The sequence below is a fragment of the Maylandia zebra genome, linkage group LG6, assembly GCF_041146795.1.
Source record: "Maylandia zebra isolate NMK-2024a linkage group LG6, Mzebra_GT3a, whole genome shotgun sequence".
NCBI classification, from domain to species: domain Eukaryota; kingdom Metazoa; phylum Chordata; class Actinopteri; order Cichliformes; family Cichlidae; genus Maylandia; species Maylandia zebra.
The window spans coordinates 25,508,720-25,528,198 of record NC_135172.1 but is presented as its reverse complement, the minus strand read 5'-3'; the positions used below and the strand labels follow the sequence as shown (position 1 = coordinate 25,528,198).

Sequence of the window (19,479 nt, the reverse complement as noted above, 5' to 3'; positions counted from 1 at the left end):
AATGACATCAAAAGTCACCATGAATTGTGTCTAGCAGATGTTTTGTGCCTAACAGAAACACACCTGCGGGGCTCTTTTGTCGCAGAGAGTCTCCACTTGGAAAATTACAATTTGTTCAAACGCAACAGACACCTGTCCTACACAAACTTTCCCCAGATGGCAAACAGAAGTGGTGGTGGAGTTGCTGTTTATGTGAAAAGTGACATTCAAGTGCATGAAAAACAGTACATCCATAATGTAACTGACCTTGAATTTCTGGCTTTAAAGGTTGAAGCACCAGTCAGTGCTCTGATTGCAGTTGTATACAGACCTCCAGACTACACTCTGAGGCCATTCCTGAAAAACCTGGTAAGCCTATTAGACTCATTGGAGATCATGGACTGTCATCCCATCATAGTTTGTGGTGATTTTAATGAGAATGTTTTATCCAGTGCAAACAAACCAATCCTGGAGCTGTTTGAGTCTAGGGGATACGCACAGGTCATCACTGCCCCTACCACAGAGAAGAACACACTGCTTGACCTAATTTTCATTTCTCAGTCAGATCGATGTCTCCATTCTGGAGTCATGAAGACATACCATAGTTACCATGACCCAGTATACTGTGTATTGTCCTGTGATGATTCATGATCTAGATCTTTGAATACAGTAAGTAATTTCTATATTTTTGAATGACTTAAGAAAGTAGAGCGATATTTAAAAGTTGACGCCCTGCATTGCAGTATAATGGTTGAATTGTTTACATAAAATACAATTACATGAAATAAGTAATGATATCAGTAAAAGATGACAATTTTATTTATTACAGAAAATCTAAAATTCACTAACAGTAACCTATAAATGTCAGAAAAATCAAATATAGCAGTTTGAAACGAACAGTGTAGGCATATCCTCTCTGCAGCCAGGCTTCAACATCCTGCCAGGCTGCCCCAGTCTCACTGTGGCTGGGAGGGAGGGAGGGTGGACCAGAGGATTGCCTACACAACACATAAATGTTCAACAGCTTCTTCATTGTTTCTGAGAGAACAATAATGACTAAAGGTTGCTTTTTAAAAAAACAAACAAACAAACAAACAGACAAACAAACAAACAAACAAACCTAATTACAGCAATAATGACAGTTAAGCCACTTTATGTGTGCCTCTATTTTGAAATACTATTTACAAAAATGTTATTATTTTGGTTTGTTATAAACTTTAAACTTTTTCAAAAGTATACGATTATATTTTTGGACAAATCTTTCGATGAAACATAAATTTTTATGAGCTTTTATCATGTTTCGGCCAGTGCAATCATCAGGGTGGGTCTGGGTTGATAACTGCACATTTCTGGCCAGAAATGTTTCAGCAGTGTTACATAAGTAGTACATATGTAACACTTGCTTTCTGTTACCAGCTGATACCCTACATTTGTATAGACATTGGATGGTGTGAGGTTGGGGAGTTGAGTGGGGGGAGGGTTACGGTGGGAGCTGAGGGGGGGGGGGGGTGTTAGGTTTCCTTTTTTCTTTTTCTTTTTTAAGAGAGACACAGTCCTCCTGTGTCTTCTCCAAGCTTCACATGTAAGATCCAACAGTGTGAAGCACATAGCAGCTAGAAACTGTAATGCCACAGATCAGAGAGGCTTCATCATCACCATCTTCATCGCCGTACGATCAGAGCGTGAGACTTCACATCTGGAGCACAGGAGACATTCTGTGATAAGTCTTCCTTCTAGCTTGTCCCACAAGCAGTCGGTGAGATTTACTTACAACAAAAAGGGTTAATGACATAATTTCCATGAAAACATGTATTCATTCTTTGTAAAGTGTTTAAATTGTGTTTTCACTTGACCTTAGGAGTGTTAGAGTGTATTGTAATGTCTGTACTCAGGTGTTTCCCTCTGTGATCCATCCCCATCAGAGCTGAGACACTCAGGACTGAACAGACGGCACAGTTTCTGTGACCGAGCCTCCAAAACACCTTCTTTGAAACCACTCATGATAGAAGGGCTTCATATTTGCAGCAGCACTACTACAGGTATTCAGTTTATTACAGGATGTGTTTGTTTCTTAGGACCAGCTCTGAGTGCACACTACCTAACATATACACCTTTCTGTTCATTACAAACCCACTACTCTGGATCATATGGCCAGTTGGCAGGAATGTTGCTGCAGGAAAACATCCCTGGAGATCACCATCATTGTCAGACTGACTGTGCCTCCTCTGTGCAGTGTCAAGATCCTCTCTAAATGAGTGTGTAAGTTAACATTTTCATTATTTTATTCCCTTTGACAAGACAAGTATCACTGATATTTACATTTACAACTACATATGTTCCCGTTTTCTGCTCTTCTTTTAAAGTCCTCAGCTATCCTGCTTCTGTGCTGCTTGCCACACATCAAACACTGGCCGGATGACAGGGAGGATCCACTCTGAAGTCACTGGACATGATGAGGATCATATGGGACTTCATAGTTTCACAGAAACATTGTGCTCTGTGATTACAGGTTTTAAATGGACATAATGACTGCCTCTCTCTGATCAACAGGCTAAAGGATTGTTTTCATTGTTAGTGCTCTGTACAATGTATGCTTATTTAATATTTCATCACAGAGCAAACCTTTATTTATTTAACATTTTTTTATTTTGTTTTAATGTTGAATTAACTGTGGGGATTTTTTTAAGTGGGCACTTGGGATGTCATATGACCAGAAATGTGGTAACTGGAATTCAACAGTATGGAAGAAAAAATCTGCTGAGAACGAAACACATACAAAAACCCCCAAGAAAATTCAAATTCATTCCATGTAATCCAATCTAAAACATTTTAAACTGCTGAACAGCAACACAAACAGTGTTAAAAAACAGTGTTAACAGAATGATTATGATGATTTTGTACCAAAGTTTCAGGTCACATGGCACACCTAGTGTGTAGTGTGGGGTATCAGCTGGTAAGTATAGGTTTTTTCATATTTGTGTCCTTAGAGTTTAGATAGATAAAGCCTTGTGTATAATAATTAGTCATAACCACAACTCAAAGTCAGGGACTAACTAAATTTGGGACTTTGTGTCTGAGCCCAGGTTAAAACAATGTGTAAAAAAGCATTTAGTGGCATGGCTGAACAATGCTGTAAACTATTGATACTTATTTATCCATGTTCACAAAAAGGACTAATGTGTTTATTTGATTATTTGCATGTGTTAAACTGTGTCACCACCTTAGGCTTTCATTTGAGTTTACTCACAAATCTCTATACAGTTCTCTTTTACCACTGTGTGGACTCTGTTTACATTAAAACATAAAAAAGAATGAGTAATAAAGAGATGTGTAGACAGATCAGAAGATTAAGTAGACCGATAGAAACAGCTGTTCAGCCATGTTCTAAGAAACCAACACAATTTAAAGGTTCAGGATTGTGGTTTTAAAAGTTGAATTTTCATGTATTTCATATGTTGCTCATTATTTTTTATTTAGTTATTTAATTTAGTTATTTTTCTTTATTCTACCAGTCCTTTTCAGAAAGAAGCTGTAAAATATGACTTAAGATTTTTATGTTATTTTCTATGACATACAAAACAAATTGATGTATGTAATACTATTAAACATGATATACACATGTGTATATGTCTGAAAAACATTATGCTGTATATTAAAGTTTGTATTTTCTGCAGAATGTTTGTTCATCTTTTAAGTTCATTTCAATTAGAAGAATATGAACTTTTAATATTCATTCAGAGGTTTTCTGACTCTAAATTTTCTTTTGTCATTACTCATCTTTTTATTATTTACATTTTAAACATGCTTAGCTTTTTCCAACTTCTTCTGTGTGAACATCAGCTTTAAAAGGTTCTGCACTTTTATTTTCAGGTTAAAAATTCTGTATTTTCCAGCTCATTCAGATTTTTAACTTAACATTCAGCAATTAATTCATTTCAGTGCATACATTCAGATTCAAGCATTCACACTGCAGTTTCTTCAGAAAATGCACTTTCTAGTTATTTGTCTTTTCCTGTAAAGCCTTAAATTATTCCCTCTTATTTTAGTGCATCCACACCGTTTGTTGCATGCTATAATATGAAGGGCAACCAGTACATATCTGTTCTGAGATAATGCCCAGAGCATTAAAATTATTTGCTGCCAAAGGCTAAATTCACATGCGGAGAGACATATTTCAGTTCCTTCGGCTTTCTTCGGTGTCCATTATTTAGTAATCTGTGTTTTATTCTGTGTATTAAATATAGAACAAATCCATATTAAACAACACCCACTGTTAAATATGAGACCTCCTCTTTATCTTTTACATCTTCTTTTTACAGTGTTTGCTTGAAACCTGTTGATCGCTCTCATCTGTACAGAACCTCATTGGCTGCTGACTGTTGCCATGACAGCGCCAAACCGCAAACGCTTCAGAGTGAAGGATTGTGGGTAATACATACACATATCTGTAAATCTGAGATGCTTTGAGAAGTGAATACCTGTCCTTTCCAATATTTAACGACAAAACAGCATCGCGATGAAGGTTTGTACCAATAAATTAATTTTATTTTCGTTCACTCATTCCATTCGTTCCACACGTTTAGCTGGATGCTAACTGCGTTTATTCACCTCCTAGAAACCAAGCGTTAGCCAAGTGTTAGCTGAAGACAGACTGAACGTCGACCAAAGTCCACTAAAAATGTGTGTTGCGTTGTGTATTATCCAATAATCGAACAAACGGGCTGTTTTGGCAAACATAGTCACAGTAATGATAACAAAAATCTCTATACTCACAGCTAAAATAATATTACCCATAGCACCTTTCTCCTTTGTCACCCGTCTTTTTAAACAGCGTTTTTTGTGCGTTTTTGTTAAAATATTTTAGGTTGCTGAGCTAATCTTTGTAATGATAACGCAGACATGAGTTTAAGCTAAGTTAAAATAAGTTAGTTGTCACTTTTCTGTTTTATAAGTAACTTCTGCGGGTGTATTTTGTTGCATCCAGTACATGGGTATGTTGTACACCTAGCTATCTGGCACATGTTTTGATATAGTTTGATTAAGGAGCTTTCTAGACGATGCTTTAATATGTATTTAGAAGCAAATAAGATGAAACTTTACGTTGAAGTGGCACTCCATAAATTTAGTACTGTATGTCTCTAAGGTTGGGGCGCTAACATGAAAAAATAACTTAATTGAATTGCTAAAACTTATGCCAGAGAGAGACTTTGAACCTCTCCAAATATTCATCCTCCCCATACATAAGTGGCTTTGAAGACCGTGGGGTGTGGACAAATAGGTGAGAAATGTGAAGTGATACTAATCAATAAAACAGATTTATTTGGGGAAACAATCAGTTACCAGGTACCCTGAAAAATTTAACTTGGATACATTTTCTTGGATTTGACAAGAAGATGATGAGCGACTCCCTTTTCTGGCTGTGTTATAATGCTCTTCATTTTGACCTATAAAATTGGTAGAGTGGGAAAAACAAACCTATAAGGACATGTTTAAATCCACAGAGTGTTTTTGTACTTGCTGAAAAAGCCTGGGCGGGATCTAACCTGCTGTACAAGTGGCAGAAAAGCCTTGGTAATTATATCGCTGTTGCAGGGTGAGTATGCCTTTTTGATTAACAAAATAGCTCTGAGAAGGCTGTGTAACAGTCTGCTATTTGTCTTCGACTGAGCTTTATTTTCAATCACACAGACAGGACAACACAGTGAAAATATTTGATCGACATGGACACAAGTGGACTGAAATCAACCTTCCAGGGTAAGTGTGAGAAAATCACTCAGATTCCAGTTTTGTGTCATCTAACAGTTTTAGCTGATTACCACTGAATGTTCAGGTTTTCTTAATAACTTCCTTTCTCCTCTTTCTCTGTAAGACGCTGTGTGGGGATGGACTGGGATAAGGATGGGGACATTCTGGCAGTGATAGCTGCAAAATCCAGCTCCATCTTTCTCTGGGATGCCAGTGTCAGTAAAACATCCCAGATAGACAGCGGTATGAGGTACGACCATTTCAGAGGGAGAAAATAAAACCCCATCATTCTACTACAGTTAATTGCTGAATAAGTGATGCAAGTGTTAGTCATTGCATAATTTCACTGCAAATATGTTTTTTTCCCTGTTTCAACAGAACACTAATCTTGAAATAAGTAAAGCTAAACGTTTTGTGTTCTCATTGTTGATGGTTTCAAACAGAGATCAGATGTCTTTCATCTTGTGGTCAAAGACTAGCCCGCTGTTGGCAGTCGGAACAGTCAAAGGAAACCTGTTGATCTACAATCAGCAGACCTCACGCAAGATCCCTGTGCTGGGTAACACACAACACAACTGTATATATAATCTTGGATGGTTTAATGGTCTTTAGTCTGTTCTGTAATATTGATTCTCTGCCTCCTTCTCTCCGAACTTGATAGGCAAACATAGCAAGAAGATTACCTGTGGCTGTTGGAGCTCCCAGAATCTGCTGGCTCTGGGGAGTGACGACAACACGCTGAGTATCAGCAATCATGAGGGAGACACCATCAGACAGGTAGTCAAATACAGTAGTGTGCAAAAATCTTAAATCAGCCCTCATGTCTTATAATTTTTTTAATGTTCTTTAAGAATTGTTTTCCAGTTTTTCTGAAGGTCTTTCAGAGTTTTTCTTTGGACATTTGCTGCTTTTTCACTCATTTTCACTTCAGTCTGTGCTTTGTTTGTTAAGCCATTTGATCAAGGGATCATTCAAGCCTAAAGAAGGCTAACTCAAAGTGTGAACCAGTGTTGATTCTTTACATAACAGACAGCTTAGCAAGCAGGCAATTTTAAGTTGTATCTTTAGGCATTTTGTTACTATACGCCTGTGACAAAAACACATAATTTCTTTGGTTGAATCTGTAAAAAATGCCAAACATAACACAGTGTGACAGGCATAATGTAATAGTACATAATGCACAATAATACATAATAGTATTTTTGCACCAACAAGGTGATTCCCAAAGAGCAGACCTGTTTGTTAAAGCCACATCAGAAATGGATTCAATGGAAGGGTGGATGTTAAGTAGCTATTCAGGAAACAGGGAGAAAAGGCTGAGGTACGCCAAATTAAATCTGAACTGGACTAAAAATCAGTCACAGCAGGCCTTAATGACCGAGTGTACTTTCTGATCTTTTGCCAGACAACAGTTCGCGGTGAGCCTGCTGAAATTTATTTCTCGGTGATGAAGACGGATGAAAGGTCAGCTCAAGGAGAGAGCACAGTGAGTCTGCTTTCTGCTAGTTTCAAATTGAACCTGTACTGGAGATGAATTTTAAGAAGGTCTGTTTGAACATGACAGCTGGGATTTGCAGAAAAGTTAAAATCAATTTTTCTTATGAAGGGGATAAAAGATTTAGGATGTCTGAAATGTGTCATGGAAAAAGTGCACGTTATTCCACCCTTCAGGTGAGTGTTTCTGTGGACAAGAAGATACTGATGCTTTTCAACATCAACGACCCTGGAAACCCAATAGAGCTAGCCTTCGAGCGTCGCTATGGAAACATTGTGTCCTACCGCTGGTATTGCATCTGTTCACACACACAACAAGCTTTGGTAATCACGCTTGAGTTATTTGCAGTAAAACGTGTTCTCTCGCCATCTTTGTTGCACTGTGTAGGTATGGTGATGGGTATATACTCATTGGTTTCTCCCATGGATACTTTGTGGTCATCTCCACACACATCAGGGAGATAGGATATGAGCTCTATCAGGCTCACAACCATAAAGACTGTCTCAACAGCGTGGCCATCTCCACAGCACTGAACAAGGCTGCGTCTTGTGGGGACAACAGGTACGCAAAACACCACCACTCTTCAGAATCTTCGTGTGATGTTAAAAAAAAAGTGTACTTTGTTGGTTTTTTTGCCCCACAAAAATCCAGAGAGAGAGGGAATGAGCTGTGTCACACTTATAGCTGTAAAGATGGACTCAATAGTGTGGCCATCTCACCAGCATCAAGCGAGGATGCACACAGACTTTCAATAAAGCAGCTGGGCTGCCATTTCAGTGTTGTTTATTTTTTTTAAATTATTTGTAAATGGGAAAAATCTAACCCTGTGCTTCTGCTCCAGCATAAAAATCCACGAGCTGTCAGATCGCAAAGATATCAGCAGTATAATTCAGCTGGATGATGAGAATAAAGGTGAGGCTGTTGTTTTTGTTTTGTTTTGGGGGTGTTTTAGGGTTTTTTTTCCGCCATCCAGATAGTCCATCTTACATTCTTCAATCACTGTGGATCCCGCTGTGTCTCCTCCTACAGGTTTGGATCAGCTGAGCTGGACAGATGACGGCCAGCTGTTGGCACTTTCCACACAGAGAGGGACGCTCCATGTCTTCCTGACAAAGCTGCCCATTCTTGGCGACAGCTACGGCACCCGGCTGGCCTACCTCACCTCCTTGCTGGAGGTCACTGTCTGCAACCAGGTGGAGGAGGTAAGGACACACACAAACACGGATTCTCTTATAATTATCATCAGTTATTATTCTGAAAAAACAAAAAACAGCAGAGATAGGAGAGTGGCTTACTGCTGGCAACAAGATGAAAAATAAAACAAGAAAATCAGCAAAAAACAATGAACTCAAACAACTTGGATTAAAAACCGGGTTTTTTTTAATAGAGTCGAGGGATTAGTGCACTCATACAGGCTCACAGCAGCCCTTAAACAGAGGAAGGATTTCTTTAAATATGTAATATGTAATATGAGAATCTGCTGCTGTGTTTTCAGGAGAGTCCAGTAACGATAGAAGTGGAAGTAGAGCCCACATTCATTGCAGTGGGACCGTACCATGTGGCTGTGGGGATGAACAACAGAGCCTGGTTTTACGCCCTGGTAGACCAGGAACCAGGTGTGTGTGTGTTTGTGTGTCCAGTGAATCAGGTTTCCAAGAGTGAATCACTGCCCTTCTACGTCCCTGAAATGTCTCTGTGTGTCTCAGGTTTTAATAAGCTGAAGGACATCGAGTATTTGGGGACAATAGCCAGCATGTGTCTTAACTCTGACTACGCAGCAGCGCTGTTTGAGGGGAAAGTCCAGCTCCATGTGGTGAGCCATCTGGTGACTGATCACCGAGCAGGTTTCATCGTTTTTTTGTTTTATCTCATGAATAAACTACAGGCCTCCGTATATGTGTTGTGTTTTTAGATTGAAGGCAAAGATCAGGACGAGAAGAAGCAGATGAAGCTTTTTCCAGACAATGACAGAAAAGGCCGCATCCTTTGCCACGCCCTCACTGCTGATTTCCTCTACTATGGCACTGATGTGAGTGCGATCAGAGAAAAAACCCCACCTTTGTACAAAATCTACATGTCATAGTTATATGAGGGGACATCAGTATAACACTGTCAGTCATTAAATATATATTTTTTATCTTTAGTTTAATTGTGTTTTTCTTGTCAGTCATATTTGTCCTGTTTCCCCCTCAGTGTTTTGTTTATTTGTTTGGTTTTTTGTCACTTGCTAACATCACTTGAATTTTTGTTTTTCTCAGTCTGGAAGTGTGGTGTCTGTCCTGGTGGAGGACTGGGAGACAGTGAACAGCTACAGCCATTCAGTTGGTGTGAGGAAAGTGTTCCCTGATGTTATTGGCACTCGACTGGTGTTCATCGATAACAAGAACAGCGGCTTCCTGCTCTCCCCTGCAAACGTCAGTGATTTTTAAAAGTATTAATATTCACCTAAATAAAAAAGCATATAAAGTACCTGAGCATATTGTAGTGAAACTTTATAATAAGATAACAAATATTTTACCAAGATGAATGTCACTGTGTGTTACATTTTGTGGTAGTAATAGAAGCAGCAGAAACCACCATCTGTACAACACCACACTGGGTTTTAAATCAAGCAATCAAGATATGATTGAAGTGCAGTCTTTCAGCATTAATTTGGGGGCATAACGTCTTTAGAATTACAGTAACATACGTGTGTGTGTGTGTGTGTGTGTGTGTGTGTGTGTGTGTGTGTGTGTGTGTGTGTGTGTGTGTGTGTGTGTGTGTGTGTGTGTTGCAGGCAACAGAGTCCTGCTTTGAGCTCCCCAACTTCTCACCCACCATCACAGGAGTGCTCTGGGACAACTGGCATGCAGACAGAGGGGTGTTTGTAGCCTATGATGATGACAAAGTCTACACCTACGCCCTGCATAAAACCACCATCTATGGTAGGGGGATGGCACCACATCACGGGGCGGTAATAAGAAGGTCACATCAGTGCCCACATGCATTCAAATCTACTACAGGTGATATTTTTAAGTGTATTTCCTCTCTCTGTGACTCTGCTCAGGCCCACAGGTGGTGTTAGTAGAGAGCACTGCGCTCCCCTTTTCCCAGAAGCCTCTGCTCTTTCACAACGGTGAGCTGACCTGTCAAACGGCGAGCGGTAAAATCAGCGAAGTGGAGTTGAGCACACACTCATTCCTGAAGCGCACGGCGACAGACTCATCGGCAGAGCTCAGCAGGCAGCTCGCCCAGGCTCTCATGCTCAAAAGGTCAGCGATGCTAGAAACACTGAACTGTGTGTGCTCCAGGTGGAAAAGGCCTTAAAGTGATATCGCTGTTGGTTCACATGCAAATGTTTAATGTAAGGAATGAATTTGTCCCGTCTGCAGTCGGTTTTGCTTTGCGCTGCTTTGAAAGATTGTTATGAAGGAAGAGATTAAAGTTATTAATTTGAAACATTTTTACCAAACTTCATTTTGATATAAAAGAAAGCATCTGAAAAAGCCACTCATCCCTTTTCACTGATTTACTTTTCTTACCCGCTTTTACATTTTCACTCAAGATAAGCAGTTTGTTAACTTACAAAATTGCAATTTTAGGGCAGCCAATGACGACTTTGATGGAGGCGAGAAGAACCGTAAAGGACTTATAAATAACATAATCTTCCTGTCCAGGTTCCACGAAGCCTGGGCTCTGTGCAAGTCTGCAGGCACTAATGCAGACTGGGCAGAGTTGGGCAAAGCCTGCTTGGTCCACATGGAGGTTGAGCTGGCCATCCAGGTGTACCGCATGAGTGGCAATGTCGGCATGGTGCTGTCTCTGCAGAGCATCCAGGTATACACACGTTTTCCTGATTAGACATAATCTCACTGAAAGTCCTTGATTCTAATGTGTTTTCATAAAATGATTTTAGCATTAGATTTTTAATATGCTATTTGGGTATGTGTTTATTTTACATTTGTTTCTGTTTTTTAATTATGCTCACATCCCTCTGTATGTTTGGTTGTGTTGATTAATTTATGATGCCATCAACCTGCCAGGGACCACGGATGTAAAGTAGCCTGTACAGCTAAATCTGGCATATTTACTAGTTATGCTCTCATGTTAATTAATATGCATTGTCCCTTTTAAATAAACATAAAAATAATTTGTGTGTCACAGATTCTTCCTGACAGACATCGTCTCTGTCTGTTCTAATTTTAGACTGGTCCACTTGTTTCCTCTCTCATTTTCTCTTAGTATTTATGTCATTCTCTCTTTCCAGGGTACAGAGGAAATGAATTTACTGGCAGGACATTTGGCCATGTTTCTGGAGGACTACAACCGGGCCCAAGACCTTTATCTGTCCTCGAGTTCCCCAGTCGCTGCTCTGGAGGTGTGTTTGCGTCTGTGTAAACATTTAAGAGACTGAAAATTGACTCCTTGCATTTTTTATGGTGTCACATGCATAAAATGTTAAGCTGTTCATTACAATCATGAGATTTTACTGCATGCAGAACATCTGTAACGATAATATTGTTAATGTGGTATTGTGTGTGTGTCTTTGTGTGTATTAGATGAGAAGAGACTTGCTGCACTGGGACAGTGCTCTCATGTTAGCCAAGAGGCTAGCAGAGGATCAGATTCCCTTTATATCCAAAGAATATGCTGTTCATCTAGAATTTGTGTAAGTGTTTACACACACGGCACAGGTTTAGTACAGACCTGATTTGTCTACACTCTCATTAAATGTCTCACTCTCTCTGTTTGTAGTGGAGATTATGTTACTGCGTTGGCACACTATGAAAAAGGCATGACCCACAACAGCAAAGTAAGAGAAATCTCATGTTGACGATTCAGTTTTTTCCTTTTAAGGGATGTTTGTGACTTAGTGTTATTTTTTTAAGTGTTTCATAGCTGAAAATGTCACCTAGAGTCTTATCTCCTGCTCACCTTCTCCCTGTATTTACAAAGAGGACACTTGAAGGCAGGTTGGAGGGTCGCTGTACATCAAGCACAAGTTACAGATTACAGATTATATTCTTTCTATTTGTTGCACAAGATGGCAGTTGAAGGTTCTAGTCAGAGGTGAAGGAAATAAAGCAGTTTTGTGTTTGTAGCCATTTTTCTCATTTTCCCCCTCTCTGGGCAGTTCCAGGAGCACGATGAGGCGTGCCAGGCAGGTGTGGCCAGGATGTCCATCAGGATGGGTGACATCAGGAGAGGAGCCGCTCAGGCTATCCAGCACCCGAGCAGAGTTCTCAAGAAGGAATGTGGGGCCATACTGGAGAGCATGAAGGTAGAGTCAGCCCCACATTTTTGGCTGACATTTCCACCTAAAAAAGCATCCCTAAATTTAGTCAGTTACAGCTTGAAAACCATGTGACCAAAATGAAAAACCTCAGGCTCCACGGATAAGGGACATCTGTGGGAATTTAAAAATATAATAATCCCTGATGTCCCTTATCCGTGGAGCCTGAGGTCCAGGGGAGATTTGACAAACTGGAGCAAAAATTGAGTGTGAGTAACAGCCTTGTTGGAGTGAGTCTCAGCTGCGTCTCTACCAATTTTATAAGCAGAAATGTACACAACATATGCTGTGTATATTTTAGTCAAAGTCTGTCTTACTTTGTTTGTCAGACTTTGAAAAATGGAGACGACTGCATTTACAGATCAGAGGTGGTGTGTCTTGTTCATATCTTCATCTGTGTGTGTTTTTTCTTAATCACAGCAATACTCTGAAGCTGCTCAGCTCTATGAAAAAGGACAGTATTATGACAAAGCGGCCTCTGTCTACATTCGCTGCAAAAACTGGTGAGGCAAATATGAACAAACCCTGACTAACATATCCAATCTGCACGTTTCTCATCATCTTGGTTGGATTTTACTATGTTTTGCTTCTTTCTCAGGACAAAGGTGGGAGAGCTGCTTCCAAATGTCTCTTCTCCCAAGATTCATTTGCAGTATGCAAAGGCCAAGGAGGCGGATGGCAAGTAGGTTGTTAGTTTGTGTACCTGTGGCTGTGATGTGTGGATCGCTGAAAGGGAACCTGACGTCCTGAGAACTGTGTGCACAGATACAAGGATGCGGCACGAGCCTACGAAAGCGCGAAGGACTGGGACAACGTGATCCGCGTGCTACTGGACCACCTGAACAACCCAGAGGAAGCTGTTCGCATCGTCAGAGAGATGCAGAGCATCGACGGAGCAAAGATGGTTGCCAGGTAGGATTTTACTGACCTTAAAATCCAACAAATAACTCACTTTTTTAACATTTACTATAAAAGGGACAGCTTTTACAGCTTAACAAATTAAAGGCACTGAGTGTACAAAAACATTGGCAGTACCGTGTTATTTTATTAGTGACCTCTTGAGATTGAAGGTTGGATAACTGGTGCCTGATACATTCGCATTCACAAAGCTGCAACCAATGACTATTATTACTATAGATTTAGAGAATTGAATGTCTTTGAGGCCTGTAAATGTTATTAACAGGTGATGGATGACAGTTAGGAGGATCACAGTAGAAGCTGGGAGTAGCTGTGGTTCAGTGTACTTGATGTTTAAAGGCTTTAAGGATTCATTCCTGTTAGGGTTGGTGCTCATTAATTTTCTGTCAGCTCTGTTTGTTTCCGCTTGGTGATTTATTTATTTTTTTCCATTTGTCTGTTTGTGTGCACCCCAGGTTCTTTCTGCGGTTGAACGACTATGGCTCAGCCATCCACTTCCTGGTTTTATCCCACTGCAACGACGAAGCCTTCCAGCTGGCGCAGCAGCACGGACAGATGGAGGTCTACGCAGACATCATCGGTCAGCCTGTTTCTGGAAATGTGTTTCCCTTTTGCAGTGTTTGCTCGAGGCCTGAGCTGTTTTCTCTTTGTGTTATTCTGTTTAATTATGCGTAGTTTTCACTGTTGTTTCATGGCTGGTGGGTTTTGTGTTCATCAGGTTCTGAGGCGACGCAGGAGGACTATCAGAGCATCGCTCTGTACTTTGAGGGAGAAAAGAAGCACCTGCAGGCTGGCAAGTTCTTTCAAAAGTGTGGACAGTACAGCAGAGTAAGAGCGATGAAGTCACTCATCAGTCATGCTTAGTTTTATGACTCCTGTTATTCAGACGGCTCTTTTCTTTCTGGACAACTGTCAGGCGCTGAAGCACTTCCTGTTGTGCCCTAACTCTGAAGACAACCTGGCGATCGAGATGGCGATTGAGACGGTGAGAGCTGTGAGCTAAAGAGTGTGTGTGTGTGCGACATTTCTTTTATTGATGTGTGTGTATTCCAGGTTGGCCAGGCCAAGGACAACTCTTTGACCAATCAGCTGATAGATTACCTGATGGGTGAAAGTGACGGCATGCCCAAGGTAACTGGATCACTAGAGCCTTTAGTTTCAGGTTGAACTCAGCAAGCATATTCTGATTATTAAATTATTGTTCTGCAGTATTTTTACATCCTTTTCTCCCTGTGAATATATTCTTTGTAGCGCCTTCAGTGAGCAGCTGTAGTCGTGAGTTTTCTGTTTTTTGATGTAATATTAAAAAGGACCCAGAAGATTTAGACTTTCTTCACAAATGTTGTGTTTCAAGAGGTAATGGGACAGCAGATCTGTGATTAGAGAGCAGCCGGGAGTTTGTTTGACAGATTGTCTGTAGTAAGCATTACTTTGAAGGACTGAAGAAGAAGATTTTCAATACTGCTGAGGCTTTCTTGTTTTAACTCTAAGCACTTGAGGCAGTTTTCTTATGCCTGATGGTTAAAATAGGTGAGTCTCTGCTGTAGAAAGGTGTTATTTTTTTTCCTGCAGTCAGGATGGACCATCACTTGCATAATGTCTGATGACAGTTACAGTGGAGCTAGTATGTCAGCAGATAATATTTTTGAGTGTTAAACTCTAAATAAATTAATAAATGCCTGTGTTTTGGTAACAAATGTTGCTGACTGTGTATCTGTAGTATTTTCTAAGCTTGCTGATATATCAGAGAAAATTTGCACATGAGCCATTGTTAAGAGAAAGTGGGCAAGTGTTTGCTATTTATTCTCTCATTTCTGTTTGTTGAATTTTTAGTTTAGTTTAGCTTTGCAAGATTTTTATGTGTCAGTATCTCTTGCTTTAAATTATCCACTGTCCATTTCCTAAACCATGTGTCACGTTTATTGGGAGTGACCAGGATGGACTAGATTAGAAATGATACACTGGAAATACACTGAGATGGTTTGGATGTGTGCAGAGGAGGAACTGTGGATATACCAGACAAAGGATGTTGAAATTGAGCTTCCAGGCTGGAGAAAATGACAGAGACCACAGAAGATGGCTCATGGATGTCGTGAATGTGGATATGCGGAGGGTTGGTGTGGCAGATGATTACGTTAGGGATTGGGTGAGAGGGACAGAGATGATCTGCTGTGATGACTTGTAAAGGGAGCAGTTGAAAGTGGGTGGGTCCCAGGGGAGTTAGAGCTGTCCCAGCTGTCACAGGAAGCCTCTGATAGATGGGTCACCAGTCGGGCAAAGACACAACTTAAACCGGATAGTTTTGCAGCTGTTACTGTTTTATGCAGCTAGAGCCCTGAGTAAATTTGAGAGGGAAACTTTTTAAATCTGTTAGTTCATGTTTCTCTTTTCCTCCCAGGATGCAAAGTACCTGTTCCGGCTGTATATGGCCCTGCAGCAGTACAGGGAGGCAGCTCGCACTGCCATCATCATCGCCAGAGAAGAGCAGTGTGCAGGTGCAAACAGATTCACACAAACATATTTATGTGTGGGCAGCAACAGCACAATAAAACATGCTTACTTCCAATCGTTTGTGTGTAACTTCCAAAGGGAACTACCGTAATGCCCACGACGTGCTGTTCAGCATGTACACAGAGCTGCAGGCTCAGAAGATTAAGATCCCTGCTGAGATGGCCACCAATCTGATGATCCTCCACTCCTACCTACTGGTGAAGGTGAGTACAGCACACGTCTGTCATGCAGCTGCTCGGACGGTCTGCAATTTCTGTCTTTTTGGACAATTGTAAATTTAAAGCTGAGGATAGAAAAACAACAGCAAATGAAAGACTGTAATACAGAGTAAACCCCAACAATCAGATGATGTCCTTTGAGCAAGCATCTGGTGAGAGTGGGAATGAAAAACTCCCTTTTAACAGGAAGAAACCATAACCAGGCTCAGGGAGGGGCCGCTGTCTGCCTTAAAGGGTGGGAGGGTTGGGATAAAATGAGCATGTCCTAATTAAAAGATTTTAGTAGATGTTCCAGATGGAGGCGGAGTCGAAGGCTGGCCATTATCGACAGGGTCGACTGTGTTGTTTACATATAAAACTACAAATACAGACTTATTTCTTACCTCTGTGGGTCCATCAAAGGGTCCTGGACTGTTTGACTCTTAAAACTATGGTTTGACCTTTTCAGCACGATCCTGCTATTTCCAAAGTATAAGAATTACATTCGTTATGTTCTATTACTGCCACCTACAGTGTACTGTATTTCAGTAGTCTTTTTAAGGTAACAAATTGTGCTCAACATATTAGCCTGTAATTATCAACATTGCAGATGTGGATAAGTTTCAAACAAAGTGCTCCTGATATTGTCAGAGCTCACACAAGCACCTTTTTGACTCCTGCTTCTCGTTGTTGTTACATTTAGATTCATGTAAAGAGAGGAGACCATTTAAAGGGGGCACGGATGCTCATCCGCGTCAGCAACAACATCAGCAAGTTTCCTGCACGTGAGTCAACCCGTCAGTCCGATTCACATGATGGCTGATAAAACCTAAACGCTGGTGAAAAGCCAAAAACTCATCGGTGTGTGTTTGCGTGTGGGTAGATGTTGTTCCCATTCTGACGTCAGCAGTAATCGAATGTCACCGCGCTGGACTGAAGAACTCGGCATTCAGCTTCGCTGCCATGTTGATGAGACCGGAGTATCGCAATGACATCGACACCAAATACAGGAAGAAGATTGAGGCGATGGTTCGGTGAGTCCGTGTGATCCTTACCCTCTTCATCCATCCTCTGCTTTATCAGCTCCTCTTGCCCATTCTGCCCCTGACTCCTCATTTTAATTCCCATCTGCACCCTAGTCGCCCGGATAAGTCTGAGCTGGAGGAGGAAACTACTCCGTGTCCCTTCTGTGGCTTCCAGCTGCCGCAAAACGAACTGCTGTGCATTTCCTGCAAAAACAACCTGCCCTACTGCATCGCCACGGTACACAGGACGGCTCGCTCACACACTGTGATGCTCTTCACCAAGACAGACCCGTATACTCTTCATCTGATTCTCGATCCATCTGCTTCTTCCTCAGGGTCATCACATGCTGAAAGAGGACTGGTCCATCTGTCCTCATTGTGAATTCCCTGCACTGCACTCACAGTTCATCCTGTAAGTGGCACACTCACATCTAAAACCATAGTGAGCAGTTCACCAGCAGTGGGTGAACTGGTTTCCCTGTTGACTATTTTTGAACATGACAGAGTCAAATTTGTTTTTGTTATTTTGCCAAAAGTTATATTTTTATTGGAGCGCTGAATACTTTTCCACCTTTATCAGTAATCTTAGTAATCTTAATGTTCACTTTAAGAGGAAGCTTCTCTTATTTTAAACATTAGAGTGGTCTCACCTCCTGAGAGTGAAGCCATCTACACTGTCAGCATTTCATTGATGTTTAACAGTGATTCATACGGGACAGACTCGGCACTTTATTTCCAGTTTTGATGCGTTCATAAAAATCTAAAGCGTGTTTTTAAATCGTTTATGTTATGATCTAACAAATTGAAATTTAAGACGATCCATAACAAATGGTGAGTAATATAAAGTTTTTACCGATTTCCTTGATCTTCACCTGATTCTCACCCAAATTAAATGAGCTCGAGCTGTTGTTGGCATCTACATCGCATTTGCAGAACAGCACATAAAACCATTGAATGGTCACTTTGTTATTCTAGTTTATGTGATAGAAAGTTTTCAACGCCCTTTTTTCAACAACTTTTTATCTTTTCAAACAAACAGGAAAAACCCATTTAACCACTTCACCATGTCTTTGTGCTAAATAATGTTAAAAGTCCTCTGGCTGTATTCTTTCTCACCAAAGAGAAGCAGAATCAATTAGTGTAATTAATAGAAATTTTAAATGTTCACGTGTAAACTGAACTTTGTTCCAGGTTGCTGGAGAGGGAGACATCATGTCCTATGTGTTCTGAGAGTCTGAGTGCCAGTCAGGTGATAAAGATCTCCGACTGTGCAAAATACCTGCAAACCTACGAACCTGATGAAACCCAGTAAAAGTACAACAGACATCAACCAGAGTGTGTGTGTGTGTGTGTGTGTGTGTGTGTGTGTGTGTGTGTGTGTGTGTGTGTGTGTGTGTGTGTGTGTGTGTGTGTGTGTGAGAGAGAGATATGAGGACAAGTAAGTCACAGGTAGCACATTTGCACTTTGCTGTAGTTTGCAGAGCAGGAGGCTGTAAAGAGAGCGGGTCTGAGCCGTATTCCGAGGATTCAACATCAACTAGGTCAGCTGCAGGTGGCTGGTGGCTGAATTTATTGTGTGTGTGTGTGTGTGTGTGTGTGTGTGTGTGTGTGTGTGTGTGTGTGTGTGTGTATAAATGTATAAAGATGTCCAAATTTCCCATTTTTAATATGGTAGTCCAGTGTGTTTGGGGGAGGGGGGTCAGTAAATGTTCTGTATTCATGTTTCTAACAAAATGTGTATTTTCAATAAAAATGTCGTTTTTTTTATTATAAAGAAATTCTATTTTATCACCATTGGTATCAAAATTGTGCAACAAGCTCATTTCCAGAGCTCAAGCTGAAACACTTGAGATCTCTTTGTGTCTCTTTCAAATTATAATCAGTCACTGCAGTACGACGATACACCGAGGAGAGTGGAAGAATTTCACCTCTCCTCTGGGTTACTGTCTGAGCTTACTTCAGATTTTCTTTCAATTATCATTCATGTAATTCTTGTTCAGGGCTCTGTGAGGCAGCTGTTGTATAGAACTTGGGCCACAGTCCAAAGACATGCAGTTAGTGGGGTAAGGTTAACTGATGATTCCCCCTGCAACAGACTGGTGAGCAGTCCAGGGTGTATCCCACCTCTCACCCTGTGGCAGATCTGATCAAAAGGGCAACCATTTAGTCACCACAATCTGCAGTTGCTCACAGCTGAGTCTGTCCACAGTTGGATGCTTTTTCTGTTGAGTCGATTTAATGCAAGTTTGCTCGGCTATCGTCAGGATGGTGGTGCATGAGATAAGCCCTCTTGTTGGATCCTCAGAATATTTAACATTTTTCAACTATATACAAATA

The 19,479-nt window shown here is 40.8% G+C and overlaps 1 protein-coding gene and 1 long non-coding RNA gene across 3 annotated transcripts; both read left to right on the top strand.

Moving 5' to 3' along the window:
- The first annotated feature begins 1,765 nt into the window (after positions 1–1,765).
- On the top strand, positions 1,766–3,655 carry LOC112435046 (uncharacterized). Its single transcript, XR_003024386.2, has 3 exons — positions 1,766–2,018; positions 2,135–2,238; positions 2,343–3,655. It is a non-coding gene; the product is annotated as an uncharacterized LOC112435046 (long non-coding RNA).
- A 710-nt stretch (positions 3,656–4,365) lies between these two features.
- On the top strand, positions 4,366–19,398 carry wdr19 (WD repeat domain 19). Of its 2 annotated transcripts, XM_004564296.5 has the most exons (36): positions 4,366–4,501; positions 5,481–5,572; positions 5,668–5,733; positions 5,849–5,974; positions 6,168–6,283; positions 6,386–6,501; positions 7,130–7,210; positions 7,396–7,508; positions 7,607–7,780; positions 8,061–8,131; positions 8,249–8,421; positions 8,715–8,835; positions 8,926–9,032; positions 9,132–9,248; positions 9,478–9,633; positions 9,996–10,143; positions 10,266–10,470; positions 10,876–11,035; positions 11,466–11,576; positions 11,758–11,867; positions 11,954–12,011; positions 12,333–12,479; positions 12,912–12,994; positions 13,090–13,173; positions 13,257–13,403; positions 13,865–13,989; positions 14,128–14,237; positions 14,326–14,394; positions 14,463–14,540; positions 15,808–15,904; positions 15,999–16,123; positions 16,821–16,902; positions 17,001–17,151; positions 17,257–17,380; positions 17,478–17,554; positions 18,334–19,398. In XM_004564296.5, the coding sequence occupies exons 1-36, from the start codon at positions 4,496–4,498 to the stop codon at positions 18,452–18,454; spliced, it is 4,047 nt and encodes a 1,348-aa protein (XP_004564353.3). In that variant the 5' UTR covers positions 4,366–4,495; the 3' UTR covers positions 18,455–19,398. The 2 variants fall into 2 exon arrangements, with proteins under 2 accessions (XP_004564353.3, XP_004564355.3); XM_004564298.5 differs by lacking the exon at positions 5,481–5,572 and having other exon boundaries at positions 4,368–4,501.
- Positions 19,399–19,479: the final 81 nt, after the last annotated feature.

Bases quoted from the DNA above. Each gene is read 5' to 3' on its own strand.
- wdr19 (XM_004564296.5), top strand. The intron at 9,033-9,131 runs GTGAGCCATCTG...TTGTGTTTTTAG, and splicing joins GGAAAGTCCAGCTCCATGTG to ATTGAAGGCAAAGATCAGGA. The intron at 10,144-10,265 runs GTAGGGGGATGG...GACTCTGCTCAG, and splicing joins GCATAAAACCACCATCTATG to GCCCACAGGTGGTGTTAGTA.